This window comes from Phasianus colchicus, chromosome 1 (genome assembly GCF_987193195.1).
Source record: "Phasianus colchicus chromosome 1, bPhaCol1.hap1.1, whole genome shotgun sequence".
Taxonomy (NCBI): domain Eukaryota; kingdom Metazoa; phylum Chordata; class Aves; order Galliformes; family Phasianidae; genus Phasianus; species Phasianus colchicus.
In genome coordinates, this window is record NC_143436.1 from 177,765,939 (window position 1) to 177,781,144 (window position 15,206).

The window sequence follows — 15,206 nt, forward strand, 5'->3', positions numbered from 1 at the left end:
TAAGCCTGTAGCCCACTTTCAGCATAAGCCTACCCTAGGAAAATAATTTATTCTTTAATCAGAGCAACAAAGAGTGGCTCCCAGGCTCCAGGTGTTTGAAATATGCTCAGATTAGTCCAGAGAATTGTTGATGAAAAATGAAAAGCTCTGAACTTCTTGAGTCTCACAACAAATGCTCAGCTGTGCAAGGAGAGCTGCAACTCGCACGCCAGCTGCCACTGCCTCGCTGCTCTCACCAGTCTGCAACTGCTCTATTAAAATGTTCTCAAAGATGCTTCCTCCTTCCTTACCTTCCCTTAGCCTCACATTAAAAGCTCCCCAAAGCCAAAGTGGGACAGAATGAATTTATGCTTTTGTTTTTGAATAGTTCAGGATAGTAATTTAGTGCCTTTCCTACAGTCTTCCTTAAGACAGCATTAAGAATTAAGAAATTGATTTGGTGCAGAAGATAATTTTATAACCATCACCAACACAACAAGATTAGCCTTAGCAACAGTAGAAATATACCCTCCCTTTGAAGGCAGAGGTCACACCAAGTACTGACAACCTTCTATTTCCACCATTCTGGAGGAAGAAATCCCAAATTCACCCTCCAAAAGAAGGTGACACTCAGACATCAGAACAAGTCTGATACAGAAATGTGACCGCCCTGTAGGACTGCAGTTTGTTGAAGCAATCTGTGCTACGTTTACAAGAATGGAGTAGAATGAATGAAATGACTGCAAACGGAGGAGCAGACAACTTATAACTACATGTAGGGCATAATTTAGTTTTACTATTATCAGTTGATAAGCTGTGCCTCATCTCAAATAACCTTTTCAATGGGAAAATTAAATTCAAGTGCAAACTAATGGCAAGGGTTCCTTTTGTCAGCTGGCAGCACATCCCTATAGAAAAATAAATTAAAGTTGGCCTGCTATTTTTAAACAAAGCGTTGGAGACATCAAAATATACTGGTATCAAGTAAGACTTGCATTAATATGAATAATACTAATTCTCATGCATTATTAAGTACAAATAAGCAAAAAATCTAGGCTGATAGAAATTTAATAGAAATAAAAATTGCATAAAAATTACTCTCGTCACCCCTTCAGCAGCTGTAAGAGCCACTGAACACACAAGTTCAAAGTCTACATAAATATTTAGGAAAGGAGGGAAAAGCTTTCATTTGAAAAGAAACCAGAAAGAATCTTACAGCACTCCCAATTCCATATTTAAGTTTATTCCAGACTTGAGAAAGTCACATTTTGACCCTATTAAGTCCACTATGAATCTTAGGCTATCACTGAACTTCCTCTTTCTCAAGCAGCATAAACTTTGGACTCTGCCTTTTTTCTTTTGTCTTAAATCTCGAAAACATTTAAACCTCTTCTCTATTCCACTACTTTCATCTACACCTCAAACTTACCCTTGGTTTGCATTTTGGGTTGGCTACAGATTTGTTTCTTCTTTGGTCCCACCCAGCCCCCACCTCCATGCATTATTTATGCCAAACTTCTCTGCCCTTTTCATGCAACAAATCGATATACAGCTTGATGTTCACTCTCCAGGAAACGTTCGCAGACAAAATCCTACATATACTGCAAAAGATATTAATGTCATAAAATCGTGGTATGCTATCAGATCACAAGAAAGTGAAAGAAACCTTAGAAAAACTACTTAAGCAAGAAAGTCTCTGGATTTTGTAGATGAAAACAAGCTGTCTGATCTATAAAACACAGCTGGCAATAGACCCACATTCAGTGCACCTCCAGCTGACCAACCAGATGTCCCCAACAGGAGGTAATGATGTTTCATGAAGGCATCTATCTTTTTTCTGCTATTTAAAAAGCAGTAGAAATGCAGGTTAAATGCTGTTTCTGAAAATAAAACCCAATCTATATGTACAGTGGGAGACTGGGGCGCTGCGCATTGAAGGAATACAGGCAAAGATCATGTGCAGATTTATGAAAAATAAATTTATTACATAACACCTTGTTTTAACAATGTTCGATTTTTTTTTTTTATTCAGAATACTTGCGTCATTCATGTAAAATAGTTTGATACAGTACATTGTATGTAAGGTCTTCCTCATAAATTCTAAGGCTCTCCTAACACCTTGATCCTCTGCTGTAAGAATGGCACCCCTAAACAACGTGCGGACATTGAAAAAAAGAAGAAAAGAAGTAACTGAACGAAATTTAAAGTCCACTACACCAAGCCGGCTCTCAAAAATCATGACGAAATATCTGAACGGATGCCACACCTCTTTAGGGAATATCACTCATGCTTTTTTAATCCCAAAGCATGCTCACAAATCATTAACACCAACAGGAAAAAAAAATAAAACACTGTCTATGACAATCATTTTCACTTGTTTGCTGAACCAAACATGTTTATATCAATGACAACATACTTATTTTACTATCAAATAGCAGCTTTAATACCAGTCAAGTCATAGATTTAAAAACAAAACCAAAAACTTACGCTGGAAATTAATCTTTGGGACGTTTGTAATCGCTGGAAAAAATGCAAACGTTTTCATGTCCTTAAAAAAACCTCATCATAGCAGTTGTGTTGGTCATCAAACACTGACCTACGTGGCAAATGAACCAACCCACAGAAGTCACTAAAAATAAATGTATATCAAAATAATTTCAGTTGGAATCATGGTTATTTTGCTTTTTTGCCATGTTAACACATACTGTATGCTTCAAGTACCAGTTCAAAGATGTCGTGTACTATTGGTCAGATAAGGTTGTCACATCGAGAGAATTCACCACATACGACAACAAAAATGCTTGCCCCTAGCACATTTCACAGCTTCAACTGCTACAGACTGTCACTGAACAAAAATGCATCGGTCAGTCTGAACCATGTCAAGTAAACTATGGAAGTAGCATATCCACAACACAAACTGTGCTAGCACTTTCTTTTCAAGTCTAACCCAAAAACATCAGGGTACAATTTGGGAGCCACTACTCCATTCTGTGAAAGGTGGTGGAACTTGGCGATCAGACGTGTTGAAGGTGTGGTTGTACAGTACATTCTTGTGGCCCAGGCCAGGTTCCAGGCAGGCAGCTGCGCAGTCCTGCAGCATTAGCAACAGTGCACTGACATTATTGGGATGCAGCTCAGTACCGATGTGTCTGATGTGAGTACTGTGGAGGCTGCTGGGAGGTAGTTGAATATCCCATGCTGCTCTGTGGCTGCGATGTGCTTGGTCCGGGATTGGGGTAGGCAGCATGGGGATTGGAACGCTAGAAAGGGGTAAAAGCAGAGGAATGGTAATTCTTCTTAGCAGGGCAGCTTGGTCTACAGGGTTACTTCTTCAAGACGCACCGAGCACATGCAGTCCTAAAGCAGCTGCAGTCCCTATACTCTTCTCACTTTGATTACCACAGGGCAGATGTGAACATCAGGTTAGAAAGGCACTACTACCACCAGTCAGTTATCCACTCTGAATTACCTTTTGGGAATCTAGACCCATCAGAGCCAAACCCCAACTCAGCCCTCCAGGTAGATATGGCACACATGGATGCATGTTACAGAAAGCTACATCAGCCACATCAGAGGCTTCTCCACTTGCTCCCTCACCCTACCAAGAAAGCATTTTGGGGCTGTAGCTCAGATCTGTGCATCTCACTGCTGATGAGCCAGTTGGAATCATTCAGACCTTCTGATACAAAGATGCGCTCACCAACCTTCTGCCTGGCCTGGGAGCACGGGCTTAGAAAATGATGAGCATTTAGGCTAGGGGGCCATCTAGCAGTCTTACAGCCCCTTGGAGGAGGGTTAAAGATGATAGCCAAGCTCTTCTCAGTAGAACCAGATATTTCAAGGGAAAAGGGCCACAATGGCTGAAGCTTGGGAGGTTCAGGTTGGACATTAGGGAAAAAATATGCACAAGGAGGCCAGCATAACACTAGGAGAACTTGTCCAGGAAGGTGAAGTCTCTGTGGTTGTCTGTGGAATTTTCCAAGACTCAGCTACATAAAGCCATGGCTGACCTGATTTAGCATTAGCAACAGTCCTGCTTCAAGTGGGAGATTAGACTGGATGGTCTCCAGAGGCCCCTTTCATCTGGCATTTCTATGATTATTTACCAAGTAGAGCATTGCAAGGAGACCTGAGCAAGTCAGCAGCTGTCTAATTCAATTTCAGCCTAGAAGTCAATTATTTACACAACTGGAACTATAAAGGGGAAGGACTGCATGCAGGACATTGAATGTAAGCATATGATCACTGGGTAGCATTTAACACATTACACAATCTCATTAAATTACTGTGCTGTTTCACGTAAATGTTAAGGTTTACACACACAAAAATCACAGGTTTTGGAACCTGCTGTGCAACTTCTGAACTCTTAATACCACAAGACCTGTGTTAGCAAAAGCAGCTCCTACTAAAGGTTGGGAAGCTTCTCCATAGCGAGTACTCCAGGGCCAAGGTGGAATTAATGAGATCTGAATACACAAATCTAAGGTTAAACAATGTCCCAAAAAAGTAAAATGTTAAAGTAGCAGTTGGAAAAGTCACAGGATTGGGTTTTGGCTTTTTGTTTGTTTGCTTCTTTTCTTCCACTTGGCATATAGAGCAGAAACTATAATTGGGATGTTGAGCAAGGAAAAATCAAAAGCCAAACTCTACTTGTTAACATATGCTCAGTGGATGGAGCTAGCTCTCTAGAGGTGCATAGTGTAAAAAAGGAGAAATGGCAAGAGCAGCACTTAGTGACAGCGGGAACAGATCAGCACTGCTGAGCTTCACCATTAACACAGTGACAGAACTTCTGTGACACCTGCCTTCACTTTTAGACTCAGTGAAAGCATCAAAGCTCGGGGTCACCCTTCTCCACAGAGCAGACATGGGATGCATTCCACAGAGCAAAAAAACCCCCCAGTAGACTTTTTGCTCAAATATGCCTCTTGTACATAGGAAACTAGAAAATATCACAAGCATAGCCATTTAAAAATTCACCATTTACTGAAGCTGTAAACAACTTCTATACCTGATTTTATAAGGTGGGGCTCATTAAAGAAATCATGTTTTTCATGAAACTTAGTGCAACTAACAGCTTTTGCTTTAAGACAAGATGTAAATAGCCAGTACTCTTTACATACCATTAAGCACCCACAGGGTGATAGCTGGCAAAAGTGCAGAGTACTGGAACTGCTTCAGTTCATTTAATCGCATCAGTTTCAGAAGTGTCATGTTGCAAATATAAGGAGAAGGCAAGGATGTCTGTATGCTATGTGTCTACTATTTTTATGCACAGCAGAAAGAATTTAGAAGGTCAACTTGTTCTGCAGAGAGTAATTCGGCTTCTAAGTGGAAAGGGAAACTGTTGTAGTGTGTCCTGCCCAGAAGATGGCAATCCTTCTTCACAAGGGGAACTTCAACAAATTAAATGAAGAACAAAGGAATAGGTGTTTGATTAAAACAGAGGGCTGTATTGTAACATTTGTTTGCTGTCTCTTTGAGTTGCAGGATCAAAATTAAGAAATTTGAGGAATGTTTTCAGAGACACCTGAAACCACCAATGGGCAACATTTAACTGCTTTTGTTCCAGTGCCGGCAAGTGCACATCTCTCTTTGCTTACCATATTTTCCAGATAACCTAACAAAACCCATTTCTTTCATGTGAGACTGAAAGAGAGGGGTGAGGGGAGGAAGAACAGAGTTTTTTGGTTTCTTTTTGTCGTAGCTGTTGTTTGTTAAGTGATTTTTTTTTTTTTTAAAGAACCGAGCGTTTTGCTTCCTGAAGAAAGCAAAACTATTAATTAGGAGCAATCAAGTTGCTAAAACGAGCTCCTGAGGGAGTGAAGTAGCTGTTATCACTACTTCAAGGCAGAAGTATTCTGAAATTGAGTTTGCTGACAAGGGCTGCCCCCATCTACAGTCCTGGGATGGTTATGAGAGAACACAAAAGTTTTGATGAACATGAACTGAAAACAAAACTAGTTCAACTCCTTCCAAGGCAATTTGAGTCTAACTTCTCAAGTAGCAATCTCAGCTCTTGCTCACAAAAGTGGAAACATAAGCTTGTTCCAAATGCCAAGCTACAGCAGCAAAATTAGGTGAAGGATGCTTAAATAGGGCAAGTAAATGGGGCTCCTTGACACAATGCATGCAACCTTCATATCAAACTCCCCAGATATGTGACTCAAGATGACATGAAAATTAAGAGGGTTAAAATTGCATATGCTGCCTTAAAAATAGATATGCAGAAATAGTAGAAAGAGCCAGCTAAGAGCACTATGATCAACTTTGCAGCTTGACAAACTGAAAGAGATGCATCTCCAGTAGGAGTGTTGTGATGCATAGTCCAACTAAAAGACAGGCCATCTTTATATACAGAAGCTCAACACTCAACATTCTAGTTAACACTGTAGTTAAGACTGACCACACAGTTTCAAGCAGCTCTAAAAATCTATATAATTCAAGGAGAACAACTTGAAAACTGATCAATTACTGATATCCTGAGATGAACTGAACAATGGCACACTGGGTCACAATACAAAGAGTCTCAATAAAGCTCCTGAAAATGGCCCTATTTTACATTTCCAGGTGTTTTCAAGTTTTGCACACTACCCCAAGTAACCCATTTTTATAAGCTAGGGTCATACTCCCAGGCAGCCTTCTGCAACACTTGATACTCTCATGAACAAATTCTGAAATACAAGATTTCAACACCCACTGGTGTTTATGGAGAAACAGCCTGTCAAACTGTGAAAAGCGAGTCTACAACAACAGTTTTATTAGTGAACAAAAACAATCTTCTTTGACTCTTCCTAAGTTTTGTTGTGGAATATAAAGATCTGAGTTCCAGATCATTATTTTTCATCTCCTGAAAAATGTCTTCCTTGCTCCTCTTTTGTAATTTCTAGCTAGCTTTAGCTAAATGTTCTGTCTTTAATTCGGATAACATTCCCTGTGCAGACTCTGAAATATTTTTCGATCCCAAACTTTTCCAATTTCCTAATGTTTGATCCTTCTTCACTTACTGATTGCCACCACCGCACCTGTCTCCTCCCATCGGTAACACTGGTCTTATCCAACCTGGAGCCTCACTTGGTTTTCAGTCATGTCAACTTCGCCATCCAAAATTCTGCTTTTCAATCCATTTGCCCAACTAAAACTCTTGTTCAAACTCAGCTTGTTTACTGCAATATCCTTTGCCTCCTAGCACTGCAGGCTTGTCAAAATAAGCAATGTTATTTTTAGGTCATACAGAGAGAAGCACAACAGGCCCCTGATTTACAATCAGCATTGCCTAATACAAATACAATAATTAGTAGCTATAATAATTTCTGATCCTAATTTCCTTAAAATGGGCTGCAAATTTAAAAAGCAACAGCATATTAATTGGCAGACAAACCATCAATGCAGTTGATCTGATGGATGCAAAAAAAATACCATTTACAGGATTACTTTATTAGCTTGAAGAAATTCTGTTGTGAACATGAGAATCAAACACGCAAGATAAGAAAAAAAAATACCTGATAGTCTGAGGTCATAATAAGTCCACCTGAGGTAGTGGTAGGAGGAACAACTCTCACTTTTTTCAGTGGGGGTCCCTGCGTGTGACTGTTGTCTTGGTTCCCTGGATGACCAGTTCCATTAGTATGGTTATTGCCCTGCTGCTGCTGCTGGTTCTTCTCAATTGTTTAAACACAAAGAAAAATTTCAACTCAAAAGCAGTACATGAAAAAACATGAAAACAGGAAATAGTGTGAAAGCCAGTGAAGCACGATGATACCGTTCTTCCAGTACTTACTTTGTCTCCTTTATCATCTGGTTCTTCTTCTGTTAAAAATTCTCGTTTTGGGTAAGGGATTTGACAACCTGCAAAAACACTGCCCCCCAGAAAAGTCTATTTATCACTGTATTAGAACAGAAAAGTTAGACCTGTAAGATCCATACTCCACCCACACTAGTTTCAAGTAGCCTCACTGGGAGCCTTGCATCTACCACAAATGGAGTTCTCCTTTTCTTACTTCCATCACATACTAGACTTAGTAAATCTGTTTACATTAATTTTAAATTTTACATTGCCTCTGATAAACTCATCCAAATTCCTAACAGTTTTCAGTGTTTCCAGTAACTGGTGATGAAATTGATGGCTGGAAAGGTATCTGCAGAGGACCACAGAGCTGCCTTTGTCCAGTCACAGCATAATTCACTGTCTCAAATCTAATTAAAAACTGTCCTGTAAAGTCCACTGCCTATTAACAAAACCACCTGTAACAACACTTAAAAATAAGTGTCTCACGGATCACACACTAATTTGCTACTGCTAGCACAAGTTAAGATATATCTGCCCTTAAGCAATTGAAAACATTTGTAATAATGTTTCTGTGCACCCATTAGCATTATTAATGGTGTATTTGCTTTGAAATGCCAACTTAATACAAGAAAGAAGTCAAACACTGACATAAAACCAGTTTATGCACAATCAAATCATTCACATGACAACATTAAATAACAGAGGCAGGTCAGGTTATAAATAACTTAGTAGATTTTAGTAATATAATGTCATTTTAATCAACTGCTTTTAAATATACATACCACACTTTACAAATTCTACCCTAAATAACTGTAGAGAATGATACATAATACGCTCTCATCACTTTTCTAAAAACGTGCATATTAATGTTCTGCACTGTTCTTTTATTTTGAGGAAGGGAGAAGTTTTAAAAATGAAATTATTCATTGTCTCTAAATTTTGTTCCTTTTGTAATCTCACTGCTTAAACAAAAGGGAGCATCTACAGAAAATAGGTTTAAGTTGTTAAGAATGACAACACAGAGACACAGAGCTGAGTCTCTTCACCACTGAATTTACAACAAAGGCTAGGACAGAAAAATGTAAACTTATTAGTGAGTGTCATCTGGCATTCTGGAGCAAAGGAGTGGACCTGCAGGCACTTAGCAGTTGTCTATAAAGATCTGTAGCATGCCTAATCAACCTGTCAGTGAATAACAAGATTAGTGCTGCAACTAACAGGATCAAAGTTCCATAAAGCAAGAGATTAATAAGAATGCTACTTAATTTTAAAAACCTCAAACAGCGTTTTAGCTGTTAGAGCTTTCTTTGGATGTTAGACAGTAAGTATTCAGCTTAATATTCACCAACATTTATAGCAGAGAAAGCATGCACTTCTCAGGCATCTCTGGACGTACTGATACGTTAATAAACTGACCACTTACTCGGATGTGGGAAGTGGATCTTCTAAGAAATAGGGATCCTGCATAGCCTGTTCTGAGGTAATTCTCTTTATTGGATCCATAGTAAGCAACTTCTGAAGCTACATAAAATGAAAGATAAAAAATTCTGCATTATCAGAACTGATAGAACAGAATGTACAAAATATTCAGTACATTATTTCTGAAAGATCAACTGATACAAATGTCTCTGATGTCAAAACCTTAACCACAAAAGACAGAAACTCTTCTCTTGTTAAAAACATAGCTCCACACAGAGCATCCATAACTTACCATCAGTTTTAGCAGTCTGTCACTTCCTGCTACATGCAACATGTGCATAATTAGTTTCATAACGACACTTAACAGGAAGTAACATCACACTATTTAATTAACATTTATCAATTGATAAGCGATGCCATATTCATTACTCCTCATTATTTCATACTGCCACATTAATAGATTTCCATAGCATTCAGATCTCTATAAAGTCACAGTTCAGAAGATGTGATAAAGCGGCCATCAGCACATTCAAAAACTCCACCTGGCTGGACAACTTTTTATTACCCACTCCTGCATGTATTTACCTCTTGTGATAAACACAGATTCTCCAACACAACTGTTTGCTACACGTTGTTGGTATGCTGAAATGGATCCAGCGCCATTTCTCTGTTTAAGACCTGGGCCTTTATCTTCATAAAAGTGATAAATCAGATCGGATGCCAGCTACTCGAAAATTTATTTCAAAACGTCTGTGCTGGTTAAAGACAGTGAAGATGATCACTGCCCATAAAGTATGAATATGCAAAAGACAAAGTAAAGCATATTTTAGAAAATAGTTGAACTCAGTTCAACTAAAAAACCAGCAAAACCTTACCCTTTGATATGGCACATCTTGCTCTCATTGGAATGTATTAAAAGAGGGCTAAGAAGAACACACAATATTTGCCCTGTGCCTAACTTTTTAAAATGGCACACAAGATGTTTCAGTGACAGGGAGCACAACCAAAACACTAAGGTAACACACAAAGATGAAAATAAAAGAAACCTGCTAACCAAAGCAAAGTGAGAAAATGATATGGAAAGAGTTTCAAACACAGATATTTAGATGCATGGCCTTTGAGAAATGCTCAGAATACAGAGCCAGAATCTCATCCTTTCTTAAGGATGTAGTAACGAACCAGATACCAGTAGCAAACATGAAGTCTAAATTCAGCATAACGTTAGAGACGGAAAGGTGGTTTTAAAAACAACTCTTGCATGTGTTTTGCTGGTCTAGTCTCATTTTGCAATCACCTGAACATTTTCAGAAGCTGTCTGGACTTCACACATCTGCCACTGTGACACCAGCAATTTTCAATACAAAACACATTAGAAATACCATGCTCTTTCCATATATTTAAGATCTTTCTCTGGTTTAGGAACTGCAGACCATAAAGGTTTTGTCTAACTCCAGTACTGAAACTGCAGTACTGCATTTTAGAAGTGTCTCTTTCTCAAAAGGGTGGTGCAGGTGCATCTCTTTCTCCCCATCCATTCAGCAGTTATTTTGTGAAATACAGTTGTGCTTGACACACAGCTTTTATGAGCAGAATGAGCTGAACTTCAGATATTAACAGGGAAAGAAAAATAAAAATCCTTCATGTTTTATTATGGAATACAGCATCTAAGACAAAACTACACCTTGACCATAGAATTACAGAATGGCTTTGATTGGAAGGGACTTTAAATATGATCCAGTTCCTAACCCCCTGCCATAGGCAGGTATGCCATCCAGTACACGTATTGTCACAGACAATGATCTTTAAAAGAAATGCTGCACTTTTGACTTAGAGCACTTTTTTAAAAAATAAGCACCCATCTAACAAGATGTGCAGAAATTACATATGTAAATAGCATTCATTTCACACTTGCTTTTCATACTTTTCATGAGATTAAGCTTTTTATCTTGTGATCTAGTGTCACGATCTATGTATGAGTTGATCATCTCCTTTCACTAGCTATAAATGGGCATGTACAACCACAATGCAGACCTCCATATTGCAGACAGCTAAAGTTAGAAAGTACATTTCCTCCTCTCAGCCTTCAGTTCTAACGGCATGGTTAAGAACATAATAAATCATAGAATCATCAGATGCTTTGGGCTGGAAGGGATCATCTAGTTCCAACCCCCCTGCTATAGGCAGGGACACCTCCCTTTAGACCAGGCTGCTCAAAGTCCCATCCAGCTTGGCCTTGAATGCTTCCAGAGAGGGAGCACCCACAACCTCACTGGGCAACCTGCTCCAGTGCCTCACCACCCTCACAGTGAAGAATTTCTTCACGATATCTAGTCTAAATCTTTAAAGCCATTTCCCCTCATCCTGTTGCTAGATGCTCTTATATAAGTCTCTCCCCAGCTTTCCTGTAGGCCCCCTTCAGGTACTGGAAAGCTACTATCAGGTATCCCCATAACCTTCTCTTCTCTAGGCTGAAGACTCTCAGCTCTCTCAGCCTGTCCTTATAGGGAAGGTGCTCCAGCCCTCTGATCATCTTTGTGTCCCTCCTTTGGATCCACTCCAACAGCTCCATGTCCTTCTTGTGCTGGGGGCTCCAGAACTGGATGCAGTACTCCAGGTGGGGTCTCACAAGAGCAGAGGGGCAGAATCTCCTCCCTTGACCTGCCCATCATGTTTCTCTTGATGCAACCCAGGATACATTTGGCCTTCTGGGCTGCAAGCACACACTGCTGACTCATACTGAATCTTTCATCAACCAATATCCCCCAAATCCTTCTCCTCAGAGCTACTCTCAAACCATTCTCTACTCAACCTGTACCTGTGCTTTGGATTGCCCTGATTGAGCTGCAGGACCTTGCACTGAGCCTTGCTGAACTTCATAAGGTTGGCATGGGCCCACCTCTCAAGCTTTTCCAAGTTCCTCTGGATAGCAACCCTTCCCTCTTGCATGTAAACTGCACCGCTCATCTTGGTGTCATCTACAAACTTGCTGAAAGTGCACTCGATCCACTGTCCATGTCACCTACAAAGATGTTAAATAGCACTGGTTGCAGCACTTATCCCTGAGGAACACCACTCGTTACCGGCCTCCACTTGACACTGAGCACTGACCACAACTCTCTGAGTGCAACCATCCAATCAATTCCTTATCCAGCGAGTGATCCATCCGTCAAATCCATTTTTCTCCAATTTAGTGACCAGGATATAATGTGGGACAGCGTCAAATGCTTTGCGCAACTCCAGGCAGATGACATTAGTTGCTCTTCCTTTATCCAGTGACGCTGTAACTCCATCATAAAAGGCTACCAAGTTTGTCAGGCAGGACTTACCCTCGGTGAAACCATGTTTGTTACTACCAATCACCTCGTCTTTATTTTCCATGCGCCTTGGTAGGGCCTTCAGGAGGATCTGCTCCATGATCTTGCCAGGCACAGAGATGAGACTGATTGGTCTGTAGTTTCCTGAATCTTCCTTTTTCCCTTCTTGCAAATGGGGGTTACGTTTCCCCTTTTCCAATCAGTGGGAACTTCACCAGACTGCCATGACTTTTCTAAAAAGATGGATAGCGGCTTGGCAATTTCACAGAATCATAGAATCATAGAATTGCTCAGGTTGGAAAAGATCTTAAAGATCTTCGAGACCAAACACAACTGAACCATATCATCGGCCAGTTCCCTTAGAACCTGTGGATGGATCTCATTGGGTTCCAAAGACTTGTGAACTTTCAGGTTCTTTAGATGGCCTCAAACTTGATCTTCACTTAAAGCAGGCTCATCTTCCTTCTCCAAGTTCTTATCTTTGCTTTCTGTAGCTAGGGTGGTACTGCCAGAACCCTTGCTGGTGAAGTCTGAGGCAAAGAAATAATTGAGCACTGAACAGCTCTCCCTGTTTCCCATGTGACCAGATCTCCAGTTTCCTTCCAGAGAGGGCCTACATCTTCCCTGGCCTTCCTTTTATCACTGATACACCTCTAGAATTTCTTCTTGTTCCCTTGATGTCCCTGGCTAGATTTAATTCTATCTGGCTTTTAGTTTCCTAACCTGATTCCTGGCTGCTCAGACAACTTTGTAGTCCTCCCAGGTAACCCGTTCCTGCCTCCACTCCCTACAGACTTTCTTTTTGTGCTTAGGTAACTCCAGGAGCTCTTCGCTAATCCATAGAGGTCTCCTGGCATAGGAGGCCTCCCAGCACTGCCATCAATCCAGCTTTGTTTTTCACATCATTGATAAGGAGTCACAATAGGCATTTTCTACTCCCTTAGTCTGCACAAAGTTTTTGCTTTGTGCAATTATCTCAAACAATTCAAAAGCAATCACAGGAGTGAAAAGGGAAAAAAGAAAAGAAAATTGCCAACACACTTAAAAAACACCACAAGCATAAAAAACATTGTAAAATTCTGGCACTTTACCAGAAAATTGGCTTATAAAGCCTTCCATCATGTGCAGACAAGATGTGAACAATCTTTGTAATCATCAGTATCAAAAAACAAAAACCACAAGACAAGTTTAATGACGGTGTAGCCATTATCACGTGGGAGACATCAAAACTATTCTGTCCCCTTGTTCAGGCAACAGCACAGACATGAATTTTTCACTTAGCATTACAAATATTGTCTATAGAGAACTGTTGAACCAGAAGATCACCTGCCTGAGCAACATAAGAAAAATACAGTATACTTTATACGACTTTGTGACAACATGCCACACGATAAAAGGAAAAATGAATCAACCAGGAGCAGCAGCTGGGTCTCCATGTTCCAGGGCACAAACATTTAAGCAGGAAAACAGAAACCAAAGAAAGAGTGGGAAAAAAAATAAGCTGAAAAAACAGAAAGGAGTCGAAGTTGTCTCATGTAACATCACTTCCTCATGAGACAAGAAACCTTGTACATCAGCATCAGGAAAGGAAAAATTCTACTTAGTTCAAGATGATAAAAGAAAGCATTTCATCCTTGGCAACCACACTTATCCATGCATTCACCAGTTCTGGAATTAACTGGGGTGTTTTACAATTACAAGTGTATCATTTTAACGGGAGTCTCAACAAAAAGAAGTGTTATGTTCAAGAGATAACTAACTATTGTAAGAATACTGAAGAATACTAAAAAGCTTCTGTAAAAAAAAGCTATATTAAAGATCAATGCACCAGGAACACATACATGATGTAATTTTCTAAACATACAAGTCTCAAGTAAAATGCTGGGCTCTTTTTGTTTGGTAGCCATTTTCTTAATTCATGTTGTTTTGTTTTCAAACAGGCAAGAGTGGTAAGTTTAAAATGAATATGTAGAAAATAATGTGATTAAGGATATTTTTAAAACAAAAAATAGCTATTAGAAGTACATAAAGCAGCAAAATAGCTAAAATAATAGTAGTACTGCAAATATAGCTGCACATTTAATACTGTTTCAAGACTGAAAACTTCTAATACACTTAATAAATGAATTAATCTGATGAATGGCTCAGAGAATTATACTACTGTGAAAAGATAATGTGTTTTTGCTACTTTCAAATCATATATCACTTATTACTAACTTTATTTAAAAGATGAAGTATAATATTTATAAAATAAAGTTAGTCACAGACTGTCAATCTAAACAATTCTAACTTACATAAGGATTTTTATTTTATTTTGTGAATGCAGGAACTTACCAAGTGAAATGCCTTACTGTCTGGTTTAACTTTATGCTTTTCCATATATTTGATAAGGCTGCAGTTGGTGTACCTAAAGAAGAAAAAAAAAAATCTAATATGCAAAGCAATGATGCCACAAAACTTAGCACTGAAGAAACATTATTAAAAATAGTGTCTTTGCTAATTCATTAAGCACAGGAAAAAAAGCAACCACCAAAACCAGGAGACTGCTTAAACACCACTTAAAGACTACAGAAATTCATCTGTTCCCCCTTACATGTTTGTATAATACACATCACATCAATATAAAAAGCATACTCCTAAACCATATACAGTCAGCAAACTATCACTTGGACTTTTAGCCACTTCACTGTAACAGTTTGGACAGT

At 39.3% G+C, this 15,206-nt stretch overlaps 1 protein-coding gene across 4 annotated transcripts in view; it reads right to left on the reverse strand.

The window, feature by feature from the left end:
- Positions 1 to 1,937: 1,937 nt before the first annotated feature.
- CDK8 (cyclin dependent kinase 8) overlaps positions 1,938 to 15,206 on the reverse strand; it is a 65,516-nt gene continuing 52,247 nt past the window's right edge. For 3 of the 4 annotated variants that reach the window (XM_031615853.2, XM_031615855.2, XM_031615856.2), the window contains 5 exons: positions 14,836 to 14,908; positions 9,192 to 9,289; positions 7,760 to 7,838; positions 7,482 to 7,640; positions 1,938 to 3,239 (listed from right to left, as the gene is read on the reverse strand). In XM_031615853.2, coding sequence (XP_031471713.1) covers positions 3,114 to 3,239; positions 7,482 to 7,640; positions 7,760 to 7,838; positions 9,192 to 9,289; positions 14,836 to 14,908 — 535 coding nt within the window. In that variant the 3' untranslated portion in view covers positions 1,938 to 3,113. The remainder of the gene's footprint in view (positions 3,240 to 7,481; positions 7,641 to 7,759; positions 7,839 to 9,191; positions 9,290 to 14,835; positions 14,909 to 15,206) is intronic. The other variant, XM_031615854.2, reaches the window with a different exon arrangement.